The sequence below is a fragment of the Catharus ustulatus genome, chromosome 3 (assembly GCF_009819885.2).
Source record: "Catharus ustulatus isolate bCatUst1 chromosome 3, bCatUst1.pri.v2, whole genome shotgun sequence".
In the NCBI taxonomy this organism is placed as follows: domain Eukaryota; kingdom Metazoa; phylum Chordata; class Aves; order Passeriformes; family Turdidae; genus Catharus; species Catharus ustulatus.
The window spans coordinates 52,742,587-52,756,430 of NC_046223.1; the positions used below are offsets into that span (position 1 = coordinate 52,742,587).

The 13,844-nt window shown below is 34.2% G+C and overlaps 1 protein-coding gene across 7 annotated transcripts in view; it reads right to left on the reverse strand.

Annotated features, from left to right (window-relative positions):
• Positions 1 to 13,844, reverse strand: part of REPS1 (RALBP1 associated Eps domain containing 1) — a 63,431-nt gene that overhangs the window by 12,317 nt on the left and 37,270 nt on the right. For 4 of the 7 annotated variants that reach the window (XM_033054143.1, XM_033054138.1, XM_033054145.1 and 1 more), the window contains exons 9-12: positions 10,124 to 10,245; positions 5,391 to 5,471; positions 2,396 to 2,483; positions 1,512 to 1,613 (exon numbers count right to left, since the gene is read on the reverse strand). In XM_033054143.1, coding sequence (XP_032910034.1) covers positions 1,512 to 1,613; positions 2,396 to 2,483; positions 5,391 to 5,471; positions 10,124 to 10,245 — 393 coding nt within the window. The remainder of the gene's footprint in view (positions 1 to 1,511; positions 1,614 to 2,395; positions 2,484 to 5,390; positions 5,472 to 10,123; positions 10,246 to 13,844) is intronic. The other 3 variants (XM_033054139.1, XM_033054142.1, XM_033054144.1) reach the window with 3 other exon arrangements.

The window sequence follows — 13,844 nt, forward strand, 5'->3', positions numbered from 1 at the left end:
CCTCACAAAAATCACAAGATTCATATAGAATGAAGGTAGGTAGAAAAATTGACCTCAGGATAATTCATCACAAAGGATTATTCTAGAGCACCAGGTAAATCAAAGTTCAAGGTGGCAGTCAGTGGAGCAAAGGGACCCAGTTGATTTGTTACCAGTGAAGAGGAAAACCCTACTCAGAAACATTAAAATTTTTCTGAATTACCTGCTCTCAAAGGTCAACCTCCTAGGACACTGAAGTTTGCAAAAGTGGTAAGAGACATCAACCAGGCTTCAAAAATGAGAATCTTGCAGATAGGACTTTACTGATCAGCAAGGCACCTGTTACATTTTTTATACCTTTTTTCCTTAGCACTCCAGGTACTAAACAGTGCTTATATCTTACACCACATTGTGGTTTGCTTTATTTCTCTATGTTCTTCCTCTGAGAGCAGAACACTTTATCAAAAGATTAAGCTACACTTGGATAAGGAAAAGGGAGCACCAAAAGGCTCTTGAACTTAGATCCTGTATAGAGTAGTAGTTCCACATTAAAAGATGATGTTTGCCCATTCTTTTGCATCAGAAAACTTCTTAGTAAAAACATAACTCTACTTGAAAAGTAAAACTCACACATGGTCAGGACACTGGCCAGAATCAAGAGTGCCACTCTCATTTGACAGAGTTCATGACAAAAGCAAAATACATTGCAAGATGGTACTTTCTGAATTCCTCCTGCATTACAAACCAATCAAAATACTTTCAGTCTTAATAATGCAAAGGATTTAATATAATGAGGTCCTGAAAGTTTAATTTTTACTGAAAAAAAGTTCCCAACTTGAAGAAAACAAAAAAATAATTTCAGAAAGACATATATATCATATATATGTAATATAATCTCAGAAAGACTCCAGAGATTCAGCCAGTCTACTTATCATCTTGGACCTCTCTCAATATTAGAGAAGTGGACTAATCAAATCAAAATAATGCAACATGCTTTGGACACAGGAGATACTGGAAATTGAAAAGGCTATTAGAAGGAAATAAACAGTTGAAATGCTGTACTAAAAGTGGAATGTAGAAGTCTGTTGCATTTTCTTAGTAGCTAACGCAGATGAGAATTGCCTTTTGAGGCAATTGATGAGAAATTTTGTGTTAGAAAACATGCTACAGGGTTCTGAGGAAGAACAACCAAATGCTACTGAGTGAATTCTACTTAATGTAAATGGAATTTTTCATTCTAGGATTAAAAGAGAAAAAGGAAAGATGGAAAAAAATGGAAAAAAGATGGAAAACAGTTGACAAAAACGAACTTTTCTTGAGCACATAGGATAGGAAAACAGTAACATCAGTAAAACTTTCCTAATTACTCCTTCTAATATATACTTTATATCAGAAATGTTTCTGTTCTCAGGGTAAGTTCATATCATTTTAGAGCTATTACTATCCAGCCAGTTTTCATTCACTGAGGGATATATCATATCTACATTTTGTGTAATGTAAGAAATGAGACCAGAAAGCACTTTGATACTTACTAACTGTATTTCCAGCTGTAAATTTTACAGATGCACTCATTTTATTTTCTTCTGGGAGATCTGATGGTTTCACAAGAAGTGGACTAGTAGGGTTAGCATGATCTGGATGGAAAAACAAGTCTAGATAAATTAACTTATCCCAAATAGCCTTTATTTCTGGTACCAAAGCTTTACATTGGTTTTCTACCCTTATCTAAGTGCTGCACTCAATAATAAAATTGGTGTATTTTAACTCAGAAATAATACTATTACAATGTAAAACACCAATTTCTCAGCATTAAGAGCTGTGAATTTTCAGCTATTTACAAGGCCAAAGAAGTTTCAAAAGAAATGTGTTGTCGATACTATTTATTCTCCTATGCTGAAGAATCTGCATGAGTTCCATGACTTTAGGAAATACTGGCACACAACTGAAAACTAAGACCTCTCTACTCTTTTAAGAAAATTTATCAAACCATTTTGCTTATTATTGACCAGAGTGTTAAAAAAAAAGGCTTGTCAATATCCACGAATGCTTTCAAGTTTCAAAATAATAAATGCAGTATTTCTGACCACAGAACAAGCTTTATAAATGCAGGTTATGATCTCCATGTTCAGTTTCCTTCAGTATTTAACAAGCAAACCCAAACATTCGTCTGCAGGTCCAAATCCCATCTTCATCATGATGCTTCTGAACTACTGTCCAAGAAATATTGTGCTAGAGATGGTAAAATCCTCACTGTAGCAAATGGCCAATTCAAGCTCTGCACTTACCTGAACAATAATTCTTAACTCAGTAATGATGCTTGTTACAACTCCAGATTTAAAAAGCAATTATTTTCAAGGAAGTAAGGGCAACTCTAACTGCACAAAACTTCCCAAATTAGCAAGAGAAAATATCCTACCACTTCCAGTTCTTTTAAGCTCCATTTCCTGCATGTGAATTTTGCTTGGAGTCATTCTTATAGGAACTGGGTGCACAATTGCAGTGTCCTGTAGAAGAGATCACAGTTAAATCACTCTTCAAAGTGTCTCTGACAGCATGTGCAATGTCAATTCCAAACAAAATTTCATAGATTTAGTTTATTTGCACAGTTCCAGGGAATTGAATATACCTAGAAAACCAAAGCTCTCTAAGCTGTAGTGTCTGTAATGTTACCTAAAAGGGCACTAGAATATATTTCTATAGATAACTGCAAGTAGGACCTGAATTTTATCAGCTTTCCACCATTCCTGGCATATTAGACAGTTAGTACTTTGAGCATACCTTCCAAAAAAAAAAAAAATTACAGTTTAAACCCTAACTCCTCAGCTTTACTTACAATGCCTCAGATAATAATGGCCTCTCTAAATAGTATGAGTAATGCTCAATGAAATAGGTGCTTTGTAGTAATTTCAGATATTTTCTGGAGTCTTTAAAATAGAAAAAATCTTCTAAACATCAGTATAATAAGCTCTATGGAATAAACCTCTAGGTGGGCATTGGCGTTACGCTTTGGTATTAGTTGTTCCAACGAGGGGCTCCATTTAAAGTACTTTATAGACAATCCTTTCCATTTGGAGACTGACTGCACACTGCTTAAACAAATAATCTCAAAACTCAGAAGCAACCTAAAAATATGGCTGTCTGAGGTTTTTTACTGTCATCCATATTCAGAATATATGAATGGGTGGGTCAATGACAGCACAAGAACACTCCCAGATTATATTACATTCTATTCTAGAAATAACAAGAAGTTTCAAAAATACCTATGTATCAGACATTGAATCTGTTCTGACTACCCAAGCAGATCAATTGCACTAGGTGTAATACATCTACATTGGTATTTTCCGAAACTATTTCAATGACTTTTACTACCTTTGTTGCAACCAAAACCATTTTCTAGTCACAGCTCAAACATTCTTGTTGCAGGAAGCTTTTAGGAATAGTTACCACTTTAAAATATACTGCTTTTTCTTCACTCTGTAATAAGATTATCTCATGCAAAGATCACTTTTACTGTGGCCGCTTCAGACGTCTACTCTAATGTGCAGCTGTACAGAAGTCATGCCTCAAATAGTTAAATGGATTTTATGTAATGCATTAATTTACATCATTAACCTAATTATACATAAAACAACATGTTACCAACTTTGACTCACAAAAAGCATTTTATGCTCCCATACTAAGGGATAGATGTACTGTTTTACTCTTTCCACTTACGTTTTGCAGCTGCTTTTCCAACTAAAAAAGAACTGGTCTGTGACTTTACTCTTTAGATAGTTATTAACAACTGCTCAAGAAAGCTGATTTTCCTTCCTCTGGGGAACCAGTTGTTCCATAAATCATTCATATGCTAATTCATCACTATTGAAACTGCTAAAACAAAAAATCTGCCATCAGCTAACTGAAAACATCATTTGTTCTTACTTTAATATAGAAAACAAAAACTCTAACCTCAACGTCTCTTATCTTAGCAAGTATCAAAGATGCTCACCATTCTTTTCTTGAAGTGTTTATAGTTTAGAAAAGGACTCAATAATCTGATCAGCCATAAAAAAAAATTTGCACACCCAGTGAATTTCTCTTTATACATAGACACAAACATATATTCTATGTAATAGTTTTTCATATACCATCACTGCTCTATTTTTCAGACTATCAACATACGAAAAAAATCAAACCTCAGACTTCTGTCATCTGCTAATTATGTGTGAAAATAAATTACTGTCTTATCACAGAAACAAGACAGTGATAGCCCTTTACTGTCAAGCAATTGTACACAGCAAGTAACAACTATAAACCAATTTACACCATGTTTACCTCATTAAAACATAAAAATACAGTATATTAAAAAAAAAATCTCAGATGAAAGAAGATTGGTTTCTGCTTTAAGAAGGATATTTTCACTTGTTTTGAATGTTTATTAAAGGTTAATTATTTGCACGGGAAACAGTGCAGTTTGAATTCTAGCTCTCAGTATGTATAAATGCTATTTCTACATGAACATCAATGTTAACTTTGAGACTGGAGTGCTGATGTATTTAAAATCTCTATATATTTATGTATTGTATCTTTTCAGACATGACAGGTTTAATACTAAAATCAGTTAAATATGTATTATGTGCACCTACTATGTTTTGTTACACAATCAAATGGACACCAACACTGTAATTAATTAAATTAAAATGGACACGTGGTGCTAATTAAGTCTGTAAAAAAGCAGGATGAAAGTAGCAGCTAAATAATGCATTTCTAATGCATTTCAGAACTGCTTTAATGTCACATGCTGTAAAGCTTAAAACCAGCAGAACTTGAAACACTGTAGTGTATTTCTGGCTCCCAAACTTGGCAAGATATTTAACTACATAATCCTTCAGAGCACTCCCCATTGAGTAAACCCTTAGAACACCACAGGTTTAGCCGGAGAGATATTAAATGCCTTATAAATAAGTTGGTAAAAACATTTGGAATATGAAATACCACACCCATTAAAGACCAGTAGCTTTTTTTTCACAGAAGTTGGCACTGTTTTTGTGCAAATCAGGCTCTGCAACTCAAAAAAAACCAAAGCAACACCGAAGACAAAATTTTCAACAGAACTTGTTTATCATAGGAGTGGCCCTTGCATCAACTTGAACATTTTTTCAAGACATTATGTTTAAATGCTTTGTGTATGACAGATTTTGACAGAAGTGTTGTATTAGGTCAAAATCAACAGGAAAAAGGAATTCTTTGCAATCAGAGATTAAACATGAGCAGTACTAGAAAATTTATATTCCGAAAATAAGCAAACAAGCTACTTGCCACCATTCCCCAAAAGCAGACCATGGAATCATGCATAATAGCTAAATACAATGAATGGAAATTCAGTGTTAATAAAATTAATTTCAAACAAGCAAGCTAAGTGATTGACTTACAGGATCAGCTGGTGCAATGTTAGAATCAAATTGGGTCAGAGTTTGTGAGCTTGAAGAACGTTCGCTAAATGTCTCCCACTGCTGAACAGACAGAGGAGAGAAGTCAGCATGATGAGGAAGATGGGAGTAAAAGATCACTGAGGAGATTTAGCATAGTAGTTCAGAGGTTGCACTGGAAAGAACTATATTTGCACAGGAGAGTACTGCACTTGTGAAGCACACTAATAAATATTAAGTATTTCTATTTCAGTCTGAGATTGTTGTGGAACCAAGTCTGTTATCTGTCAATATTAATCTTTATATTCATGTTTTATAATGAAGATACAGGTGCACAGGCAACCCAGAAGTACCTTCAGAGTTCACACTTGCCAATAAACATCATACAAGTAAAAACTTAAACCATTAATATAATTTAAAGATAAAAATCAGAGACACATTGTGTGCAATTATAGTCATAAAATCCACAGAAAGGTTCCTCAGCTTTGTAGTTGCCAAGTTTCAAACCTGTTTTAAGTAAATGCTGATTTTCTTACAAAATCCCAGAACAAATGAACACTGTGCAAAGTACTCCAATCACACTACTTTAGCTTGCCAGTGCAACCCCTGAGAAGTGATTCTACGCTGTAAAAGAGCATTTTCACAAGTCTAAATCACTGACAAGGCAAAGAATTAAATTCAAACATACTGTTGATTGCTAAAAGCAAATAAGTCAATCTCTGAACAATTTTATAAGAATGGACATGCTGTATCAACACATGGCTGTCAAGAATCCTCATGCAAACTGAGTCAAGTTACAGCCACAACCGGATCAACAAAGCATCAAAGTACATAAAATTAGTCTGTGATCTGGAAACCATATTTTAAAAGATCACAATAAGAATGCTAAACTTGTTATATTTTGGTAAAATAACAAGTAAATATTAAGCAAGTTTTAAACACTACAAGTGTAAGTTTCAAAAATCAAAAATACAAAATTTTTAGTGCTCAGAAAATTTGACAAAAATTATGTTTTGTTATAGTTGTGGAAATAACTTGGGTGTTGGACTCTATGACCCTTATAGGTCCTTTCCAACTCAGAATATTCTGTGTGTGATATTCTTGTCCCGTCTCTATAGGTAAATCAATTTAAATGATCCCAGAAGACATAGGACAAACTATATGGTGTCAGTCAACCTAATCTCATATTCTCCTCTACACCAAATGATATTCAGTGAACAGTCTGTGCGTGAACCAAGTCTAAAACAGTAATTTCAGAAATAACTTCTTAAGGAAATTCCTAAATAATTGTTTACAATCAATGAAATGAAATTCAGAAAAATATTAATTATATTTGTAATTGCTGCCATGTGTGGTAAAACTTCTTGTAGAGATAGAATCTCCTCATTTCAAACTTTAAATGAGGGCAAACATTATGGAACTCTATTAATATGGGGGTGAGTATATTTTCTTGTTTCTTTGCTGTGGTTTTCTGTTGGTTTGAGGGTTTTGTTTGTTTGTATCTGTTTTTAACACAGAAAACTACCCTCTTCTTTGACAGAATTGAACAAAACCTTTTTAGTAAGGATTCCCAACAGCTCTGTCGCTGTTTAACACTCCCTGTATTAAACAGTTCATCTCTGTTTCACTCCATCCCATCATGAAGGGGCAGCATTGCAAGTAGCTTAGAGCCATACAAACCTGTTAGTGAGCCAGTTTTTACTAAGTCAGAAATTTAAATGCCAAGTTCTGCCAGCCTTTCTCCTGATTTGGCCTCTTGAATTTGCACAGCTGCTCATTTTCATGAAACATTATTTTAGGTCTACCACTACCTTTTTAAACTCGATTTGGTCAGTGACTTTCCAGTTACTGGTGAGACTGGCAAACAGACCATTTGATTACAGAAATATCGTTAATTTTTCCAAAAATTCCATAGGGCACACAGCACTTAAGTTATAGTTAAGATAAATGGTAAAGTATTATTTGTTACAGATGGATGCTTAATCTTACTGCCCTGCTCTGAAGCCAAACTGCAGGTACCTTCACTACTCATCCTTGTGCTCCCCAGCTAGACACAGACAGATAAACGCCAACATCTAACTACTCTAGGAAATATGCTTCTGTGCTCCATCCTAAAATACTATCAGAAGCCAGCTACTATAAATTCCCCAGTTAACAGAAAGTTAAATATATTAAGACTGCATCTCAAACTCTGCAAAATTTAAAAGCATTGACTGGGTAAAACTCACACTAGCTAAAGCTGAAGTATTTGTCCAGTAGATTTGCAAAAATGTTTTTAAATTACTTTCAAAAGGTTAATCACTAAAAACTAAAACTCAAAGCAACCTCAACCATTATGAATAGAATACCAAGACATTTGAAACAAGGTGTAACAGTTGTGAACTTAAATCTCCATATCTGTGTTAAAGCTAGTATGAAAAATGCATGACACCAGACAGTTTACAACAAAAAATCTGTAGTAGGCTTTTCTATTATTTCAAGCCTCACAAACAAAGTGCTCAGCCTTGAGACTTGGATGGAAAAGACATCTGAAGTGAGAAAGAAGTGATAAGTGAAGAGATGAGAATGTGAAGAATGTAGTATATCCAAGGTTAGACAGATTTTCATGGTGCTCTTTATTCTGAAGTTTTAAACTGTTTGATGCCTTGGTCTATATTTGGGAGCCTCCAGTAATTGGGCCTGGCAACTGCATTCTATAAATCAACTATGAGCTAGAAAGAATGGAGTAACCAACAGCTTTGAGACTAACAGGATGAGACTGCCTGGAATGACAGATAATACAAAGATGCAGAGCTTTTACAAGCAATTCATTTGTTGATGACACTTAAAAGAGGTTGAAAGAGGAAACAATTAGACTTGTGCCTGCAGCAATACCAGAAATTTTTTCATGGAATTAAAACCTCGAGGACTTTGACCTGACTCATGCTGAAAAGCAAATGCTGAGAAGAAAGAAACATGCACAGCAACACATCTGAAAAAATCAGAAATTACTTCATGTTAGAACAAAAAACTAAACATTTAGCTCAACTCTTATTTTAGTATAGTTAGAATCCAGTTGTATAGCTACTGTGAGAATTTTTCCAAACCTTTCAGTTTTAGTAGACTTTCAAAAAGAAAATGCCACCTTATGTGAATATACAGTCAGTTTCACAAATCAAGATTCTGGCTGACAGAATTGCAATTCACTTTGTTCCACTAGTGGAATTACCCTATTCAATTGGTTTGAGTTGCATTAGACACCAAAGGAATGTGTTCAATCATCATGCAGGTTACCAAATGATTAGCTTATTAAATCTTTATTGAGAATACGAGATGTGTCTGAGCAAATTTTAATACAGATGCAGACATTTACAGCTTTTTAGTAACTACTGATTGAATATCTGTTCCACCTCCCCCTTAAAACATAGCTTCCTACAGGCAATCTGAGTCACTCTGTCAAAAAGAACAATTAAGAATCACTAAATATGTAATTTTCAGCATTTTTTAATTTGGTAAGAATGTGACTATGAGGTTAGCGTTTGCCCTTACAAAGAACAGCAGACTTCAAAAAGTCCTTCCCTCCTCAGAAATGAAGAAACTAACTTTAATCCTAAAAATGGGCTTGTTTTCTGCTCCATGATGACTTTCCTCCAGTTTGCCTAAAGCTTTTAATATCAATTTTCTATTCACTTGAAGTCTAACAAAGAAAGAAAAATAACCACAAAAAGCTTTTTCAATATATGGCAATACTCAGCTACTGACAGAACTATCTTGCATGTTAAAGAAAGTTTTCAATTGTTATTGAGTCCCAGATATTCACAAAAAATATATAAAAATATATTAATTTATAAATATATAAAATATAATAATTTCATTATTTTTTACTTTTTTGCCCTCTCATAATGAAAAGTGAACCTACATCAGCTTTGTATATGGTTGCAGTCAGAAACTCATTTGTGGATCTGAAGTAGCTCGTAAAGCATTGGTTTATTCTAAGTCAGAGGCAAAAATGTTAAAACAGAGCAACAAAAAAAATCTAGGAATCAATCCCTTACAGGCCTTTTAAGCAAAGGACATTTGTGGGGAAAAAAATATTAAAAATACTGCTTGCTAACTTCACTTGCACATTCTCACAAAATACAGCTCTACTGCAGAAGATTGCTTATATAGCAAATACATATGCTTAAGGATGATGAGGCAGAAGTACATAACAGTAGAAACCTAAGATTTAAATAAATTTAGCTAATGGCTGACTTCAGATTCAACTCTGAGTCTCTGCTTCAAAACAGGTTCATGACTTCTCTATGCTACCAGTGATATATCAGGCTAAAATAATCCCCAGAAATAAGTTTCAATGTCCAAATCTGTCCAGAAACTTATTACAGTTTAGCAAGTGTCCACTAAAAAAATTCTTCAGAGGTAACAAAAAACACCAACCAAAAGCATGCCCTAAATGAAAAAAATCAGGAATTAAACTTTTCCAAGACACGCTATGAGATACACTTTGTGATTAATATAAAGCTTAATTACCATTAATGACATTTTAAATACTATCTCAAAATGAGATAGAAAAAACAGAATGAAATTTTTTTTTTTGCATTTTAACACAGAACCTTCTTGTGTCTATTATCCTGTCAACTGTTTCATGATTTGTGATCAGCAATTCACTTACGATAAATTACGGATGCACACAAAATTTACTAATTGACTCATTACTTACTAACTGGCAGTGAAATAACTTAGATAAAAGTGCTAACCTCACTGCTCTGATTCAATTCTGGCCAGGTCTGGTTTAGGGATGGCATTGACGGAGACTTGCTTGGAGGTGCTTCTGCTGGAGAGCCGGAGTAACCTACCTCACCAGTCTGTTCCCCAACTTCTGAAACGACAGGAATTACTATGAACAAAAACCATAAATTGTTTTCAGTTTATTTTTAGAAGAGTTACTCACACCTCATGGAAAGTGCAAAGTACCCTTTCTTTTCATCTTTTTAAAGTAAATACTTAGCAGTATACCAAACCCAAAAAAACCCAAGAACTCTCATAAGTTAAATACACTGTTTATAAGGTACTACTCTTATTTTAAGGATGTTTCTGAAAACCAGAGTTTGAAGATTATTCTGTACCATCCTATCCTCCCAGAGCATAGCCTTTAAGTAGTTTTTTCAGATTACATATAGAATTAATCAGTTTTTCTCACAATATGAGAAAATAATTTCACACTGGCGTTTATTACATCATAGCCTGCACTGAGCATTTAATCTCAAAGAATAAAATACTTCCTTGTATGAAAGGTCAGAGCAAAACCAGTATCTCAATGCAAACAGAAAAAAAAATGACAACAGGATAAGAAAACCATTCCCTTGGATTAGTCCCCAGAGAACATTAGTTTCAAGCCTCCTTACTAAAACTGAGGTATTTTCATTCACATTTTGCAAATTGAATGAGTCTAGTAGCTGTCACATGGCAACTGTCCTTTGGTACTGTTTAGTTTCCTTTTGAAGTAAATCTGAACATCAAACATTGTTTAACACAGTAAAATCCTGTTTATAATGTCTCCTATTCTAGATATCACAACGCAAGCTAAAGCCAGGCATCAAGAGCCTCAAAAAAACCTGGAAGTTCAGATTACAACTGTAGAGTGTAGAAGTAACAGGAACAGTTGAAAAAGAAACTGATAAGTAGCGAGACATACTATCATCATGTCAGCAGTCCACAGAATTAAAACTATGAACAAGACAAAATACTATACAAAACAAAAAAATTAATTAAATTACTACTAAAAAGGACTGCTTTGTGGGTATGTGATTGAAGATGACTTCCTTAAGAGCATGTTGCACCAAAACTTGTTCGGAATCTATAAAATGAACTGGTTTCAAGTTCCTAAAGAGCTGAACAGCCTTCTCTTCTGTTAAGACAAGTCAATATTCTGCCTGCTAATTTTAATTTAGGAGAAGCTAATAACAAATCCAATGTCAAACCAAACTGAAAACACTTGAATACTTGAATAGTCAGAGGTGACCACCTGTACCTCTAAAAAGTAACAACCCATTATTGTCTCCAAAGAGCTGCCAGGGACAGCAAAAGGCACAGCCAAAACACTGAACTCCAAAGGGAAATTAATTGTGCCACCTTGAGGTTAGGGGCAACTGAGGTGCTATTAACATGAAAAAAAAACCACACACAGAAACCAGTAACTCATCAGAGTTTCAAAGGTCATATAAACTTCCTTTAAACAGCCAGACATAATGCTGTCCCCATAATGTTTCCAAAATTATGCCCAGCACCTAGCATCTTGAATTGTTTTCCTTTAGGGAAATCAATAAAAAATAGGTTATACTGAGGTGTCAGTGTAACCAAATAGTCAAGCTGACATGCTGTGGTAATTGTAAGCAAAATAATACACCAAGTCCTAAATATGCCAGGGGCAATATTTTGAAAATATATATTGCATGTTAATTGCTCTGAAGTGTAATAAGAATAAAATATTTCTTTTAAGTTAAAAAACTCAAAATTCACAGTTCACTGACAGTACTCTAGATAACTGAACTAACTTTCAGTGTTAAACACTAAGTCAAAAGGTAAGGCCAAAAATTATTATGGATAGACTACATAGCTACCTGTAATTAAAAAAATTCTGCAAATACCTACACAAAACATGCATACGACATTACACGGAAAATTTTAAGGGTTAAAGTAATCGTGTAAGACATACAGAATAGCAGAGTCTTGCTCTTACAAAGAAATGGCATTGTGGCACCAAACCAAACAAAAATTCACAGAAAAGCAAAACTTGCTTTTCAACTTTTGTAAAGGTTGGCAACTTTGACTGAGATAAAAATGAATTTGAAGAAATTACAATCCTGTAGAGATGTATTGCTGTATTAGAAAAATGCTTACTATACAACTATGTAACTGCTTAATTATACAGTAAGTCTGTGCCATGTGAGAGAAATACATATCTCTAGTTATGAAACCAGATGTAAAGCAAGACCATATCTCAAACAGGTTTGGAACACCTGCGGCTGGTCACATCCTGGGTTCACATGGGCTGATGAGGGAAGAGGCTGACAGAAAGCTCACGAGAGCTCTTCCTTTCCTGTCTGAACACAGGCAGAGGGTGCAAGCCATCTTGCACATTGGTTTAAAAGACATTCAAGCAATTCATCCTCTTCAACAGTTTGACTGTACATCATGCATACTGAGACATGTCAGCAGATGATCTTCAACCATTTCTTTCTCTGGGAAAGTTTTATCCCATACAAAAAGCGCACTCAAAGAGACACTCTAGTGTCTTTTAGTTTCTAAAGACTTTATAGTTTCTATCTCGAAGATAATTTTGGAAGAAAGCTGTATTGAAATACAACTTTTACAGGAACTGAAATGAAAAATTATTACCAAAATTTAACTGATTAATCTTTCTAGGCTGATTTACAGTTCTTAAGATGAATAACTGTAACTCATCATATCCAATAGACAAACCTATCAATAACTTTTAAATTAGTAAATGCATGCTGGAGATGTGGACTGTTGTAACTAAACAAAAGTATAGCCACATCAATAATTTTGTCTAAAGTATTTTATTCACCATAGATGTTGTGGCAATAAATCATGTTACGTGCTAGATAAGAAGTTATTTCCAATGCTGCTAACCCAAATAAATATATAAGTAAAATAAAGCTGATTGGATAAAAACCCACAAATTTGCAAGAACTTTAATTTTTCATTGTAACTCTTAGTAACTGCAGAATAAAGTATCAATCAGATTTTCCTATTTTTAGGCACAGTTGACATAGCAAGGTAGCCTTTTAATACTCAATAGAACAGGATAACTTCCCTTTAACATCAGAGGATGCAGTTTTGCCTCAAATTACTTAAAAACCTGCTTAATAAAAGCAGCTTTGCTTCAAATTTAAAGACCACTTCATAGCCATGAAAGTAAGTCAGAAGTTTTATATTAACAAAGTTGCCAGTAAAATGAAAACAATAAACATACACGTAACACTTTTTAGTTTAGTTTCTGATACATAAAGTTTCCAGACAACTTCAGCAGAAATCTTCTACTAACAATGGCAATAGAAGATCAAGACAAATACAGCCATTGGGTGTGGAGTTTCTGGGGGGGGTTTTGGTGTTGTTTTTGTTTGCTTATTTTTAGTAACAATGGTTTATACAAATAAATGTTATTTCACTTCCTACCAAGATTTTTGCCTGACCACCACTTTAACACAAAAATGGAGAGAATGAGAAGGTTTTAGACATTTGCTAGGCATTAGCCCAATTGACACATTGGCAGTTACTTCTTAGCAATGTCTTCATCACAGCAAAATGCTGACTCATACTGAAAACACTTCAGCAACAGCTCTTTGAAGAGTCAACCTGCTCCCACAGAAAATGGGCTCACAATTAAAGCAGCGATAATAAGAAACACATATCTAGTATCTAGTTTAAGAACTCATCAATCATTTTGAGAGATAT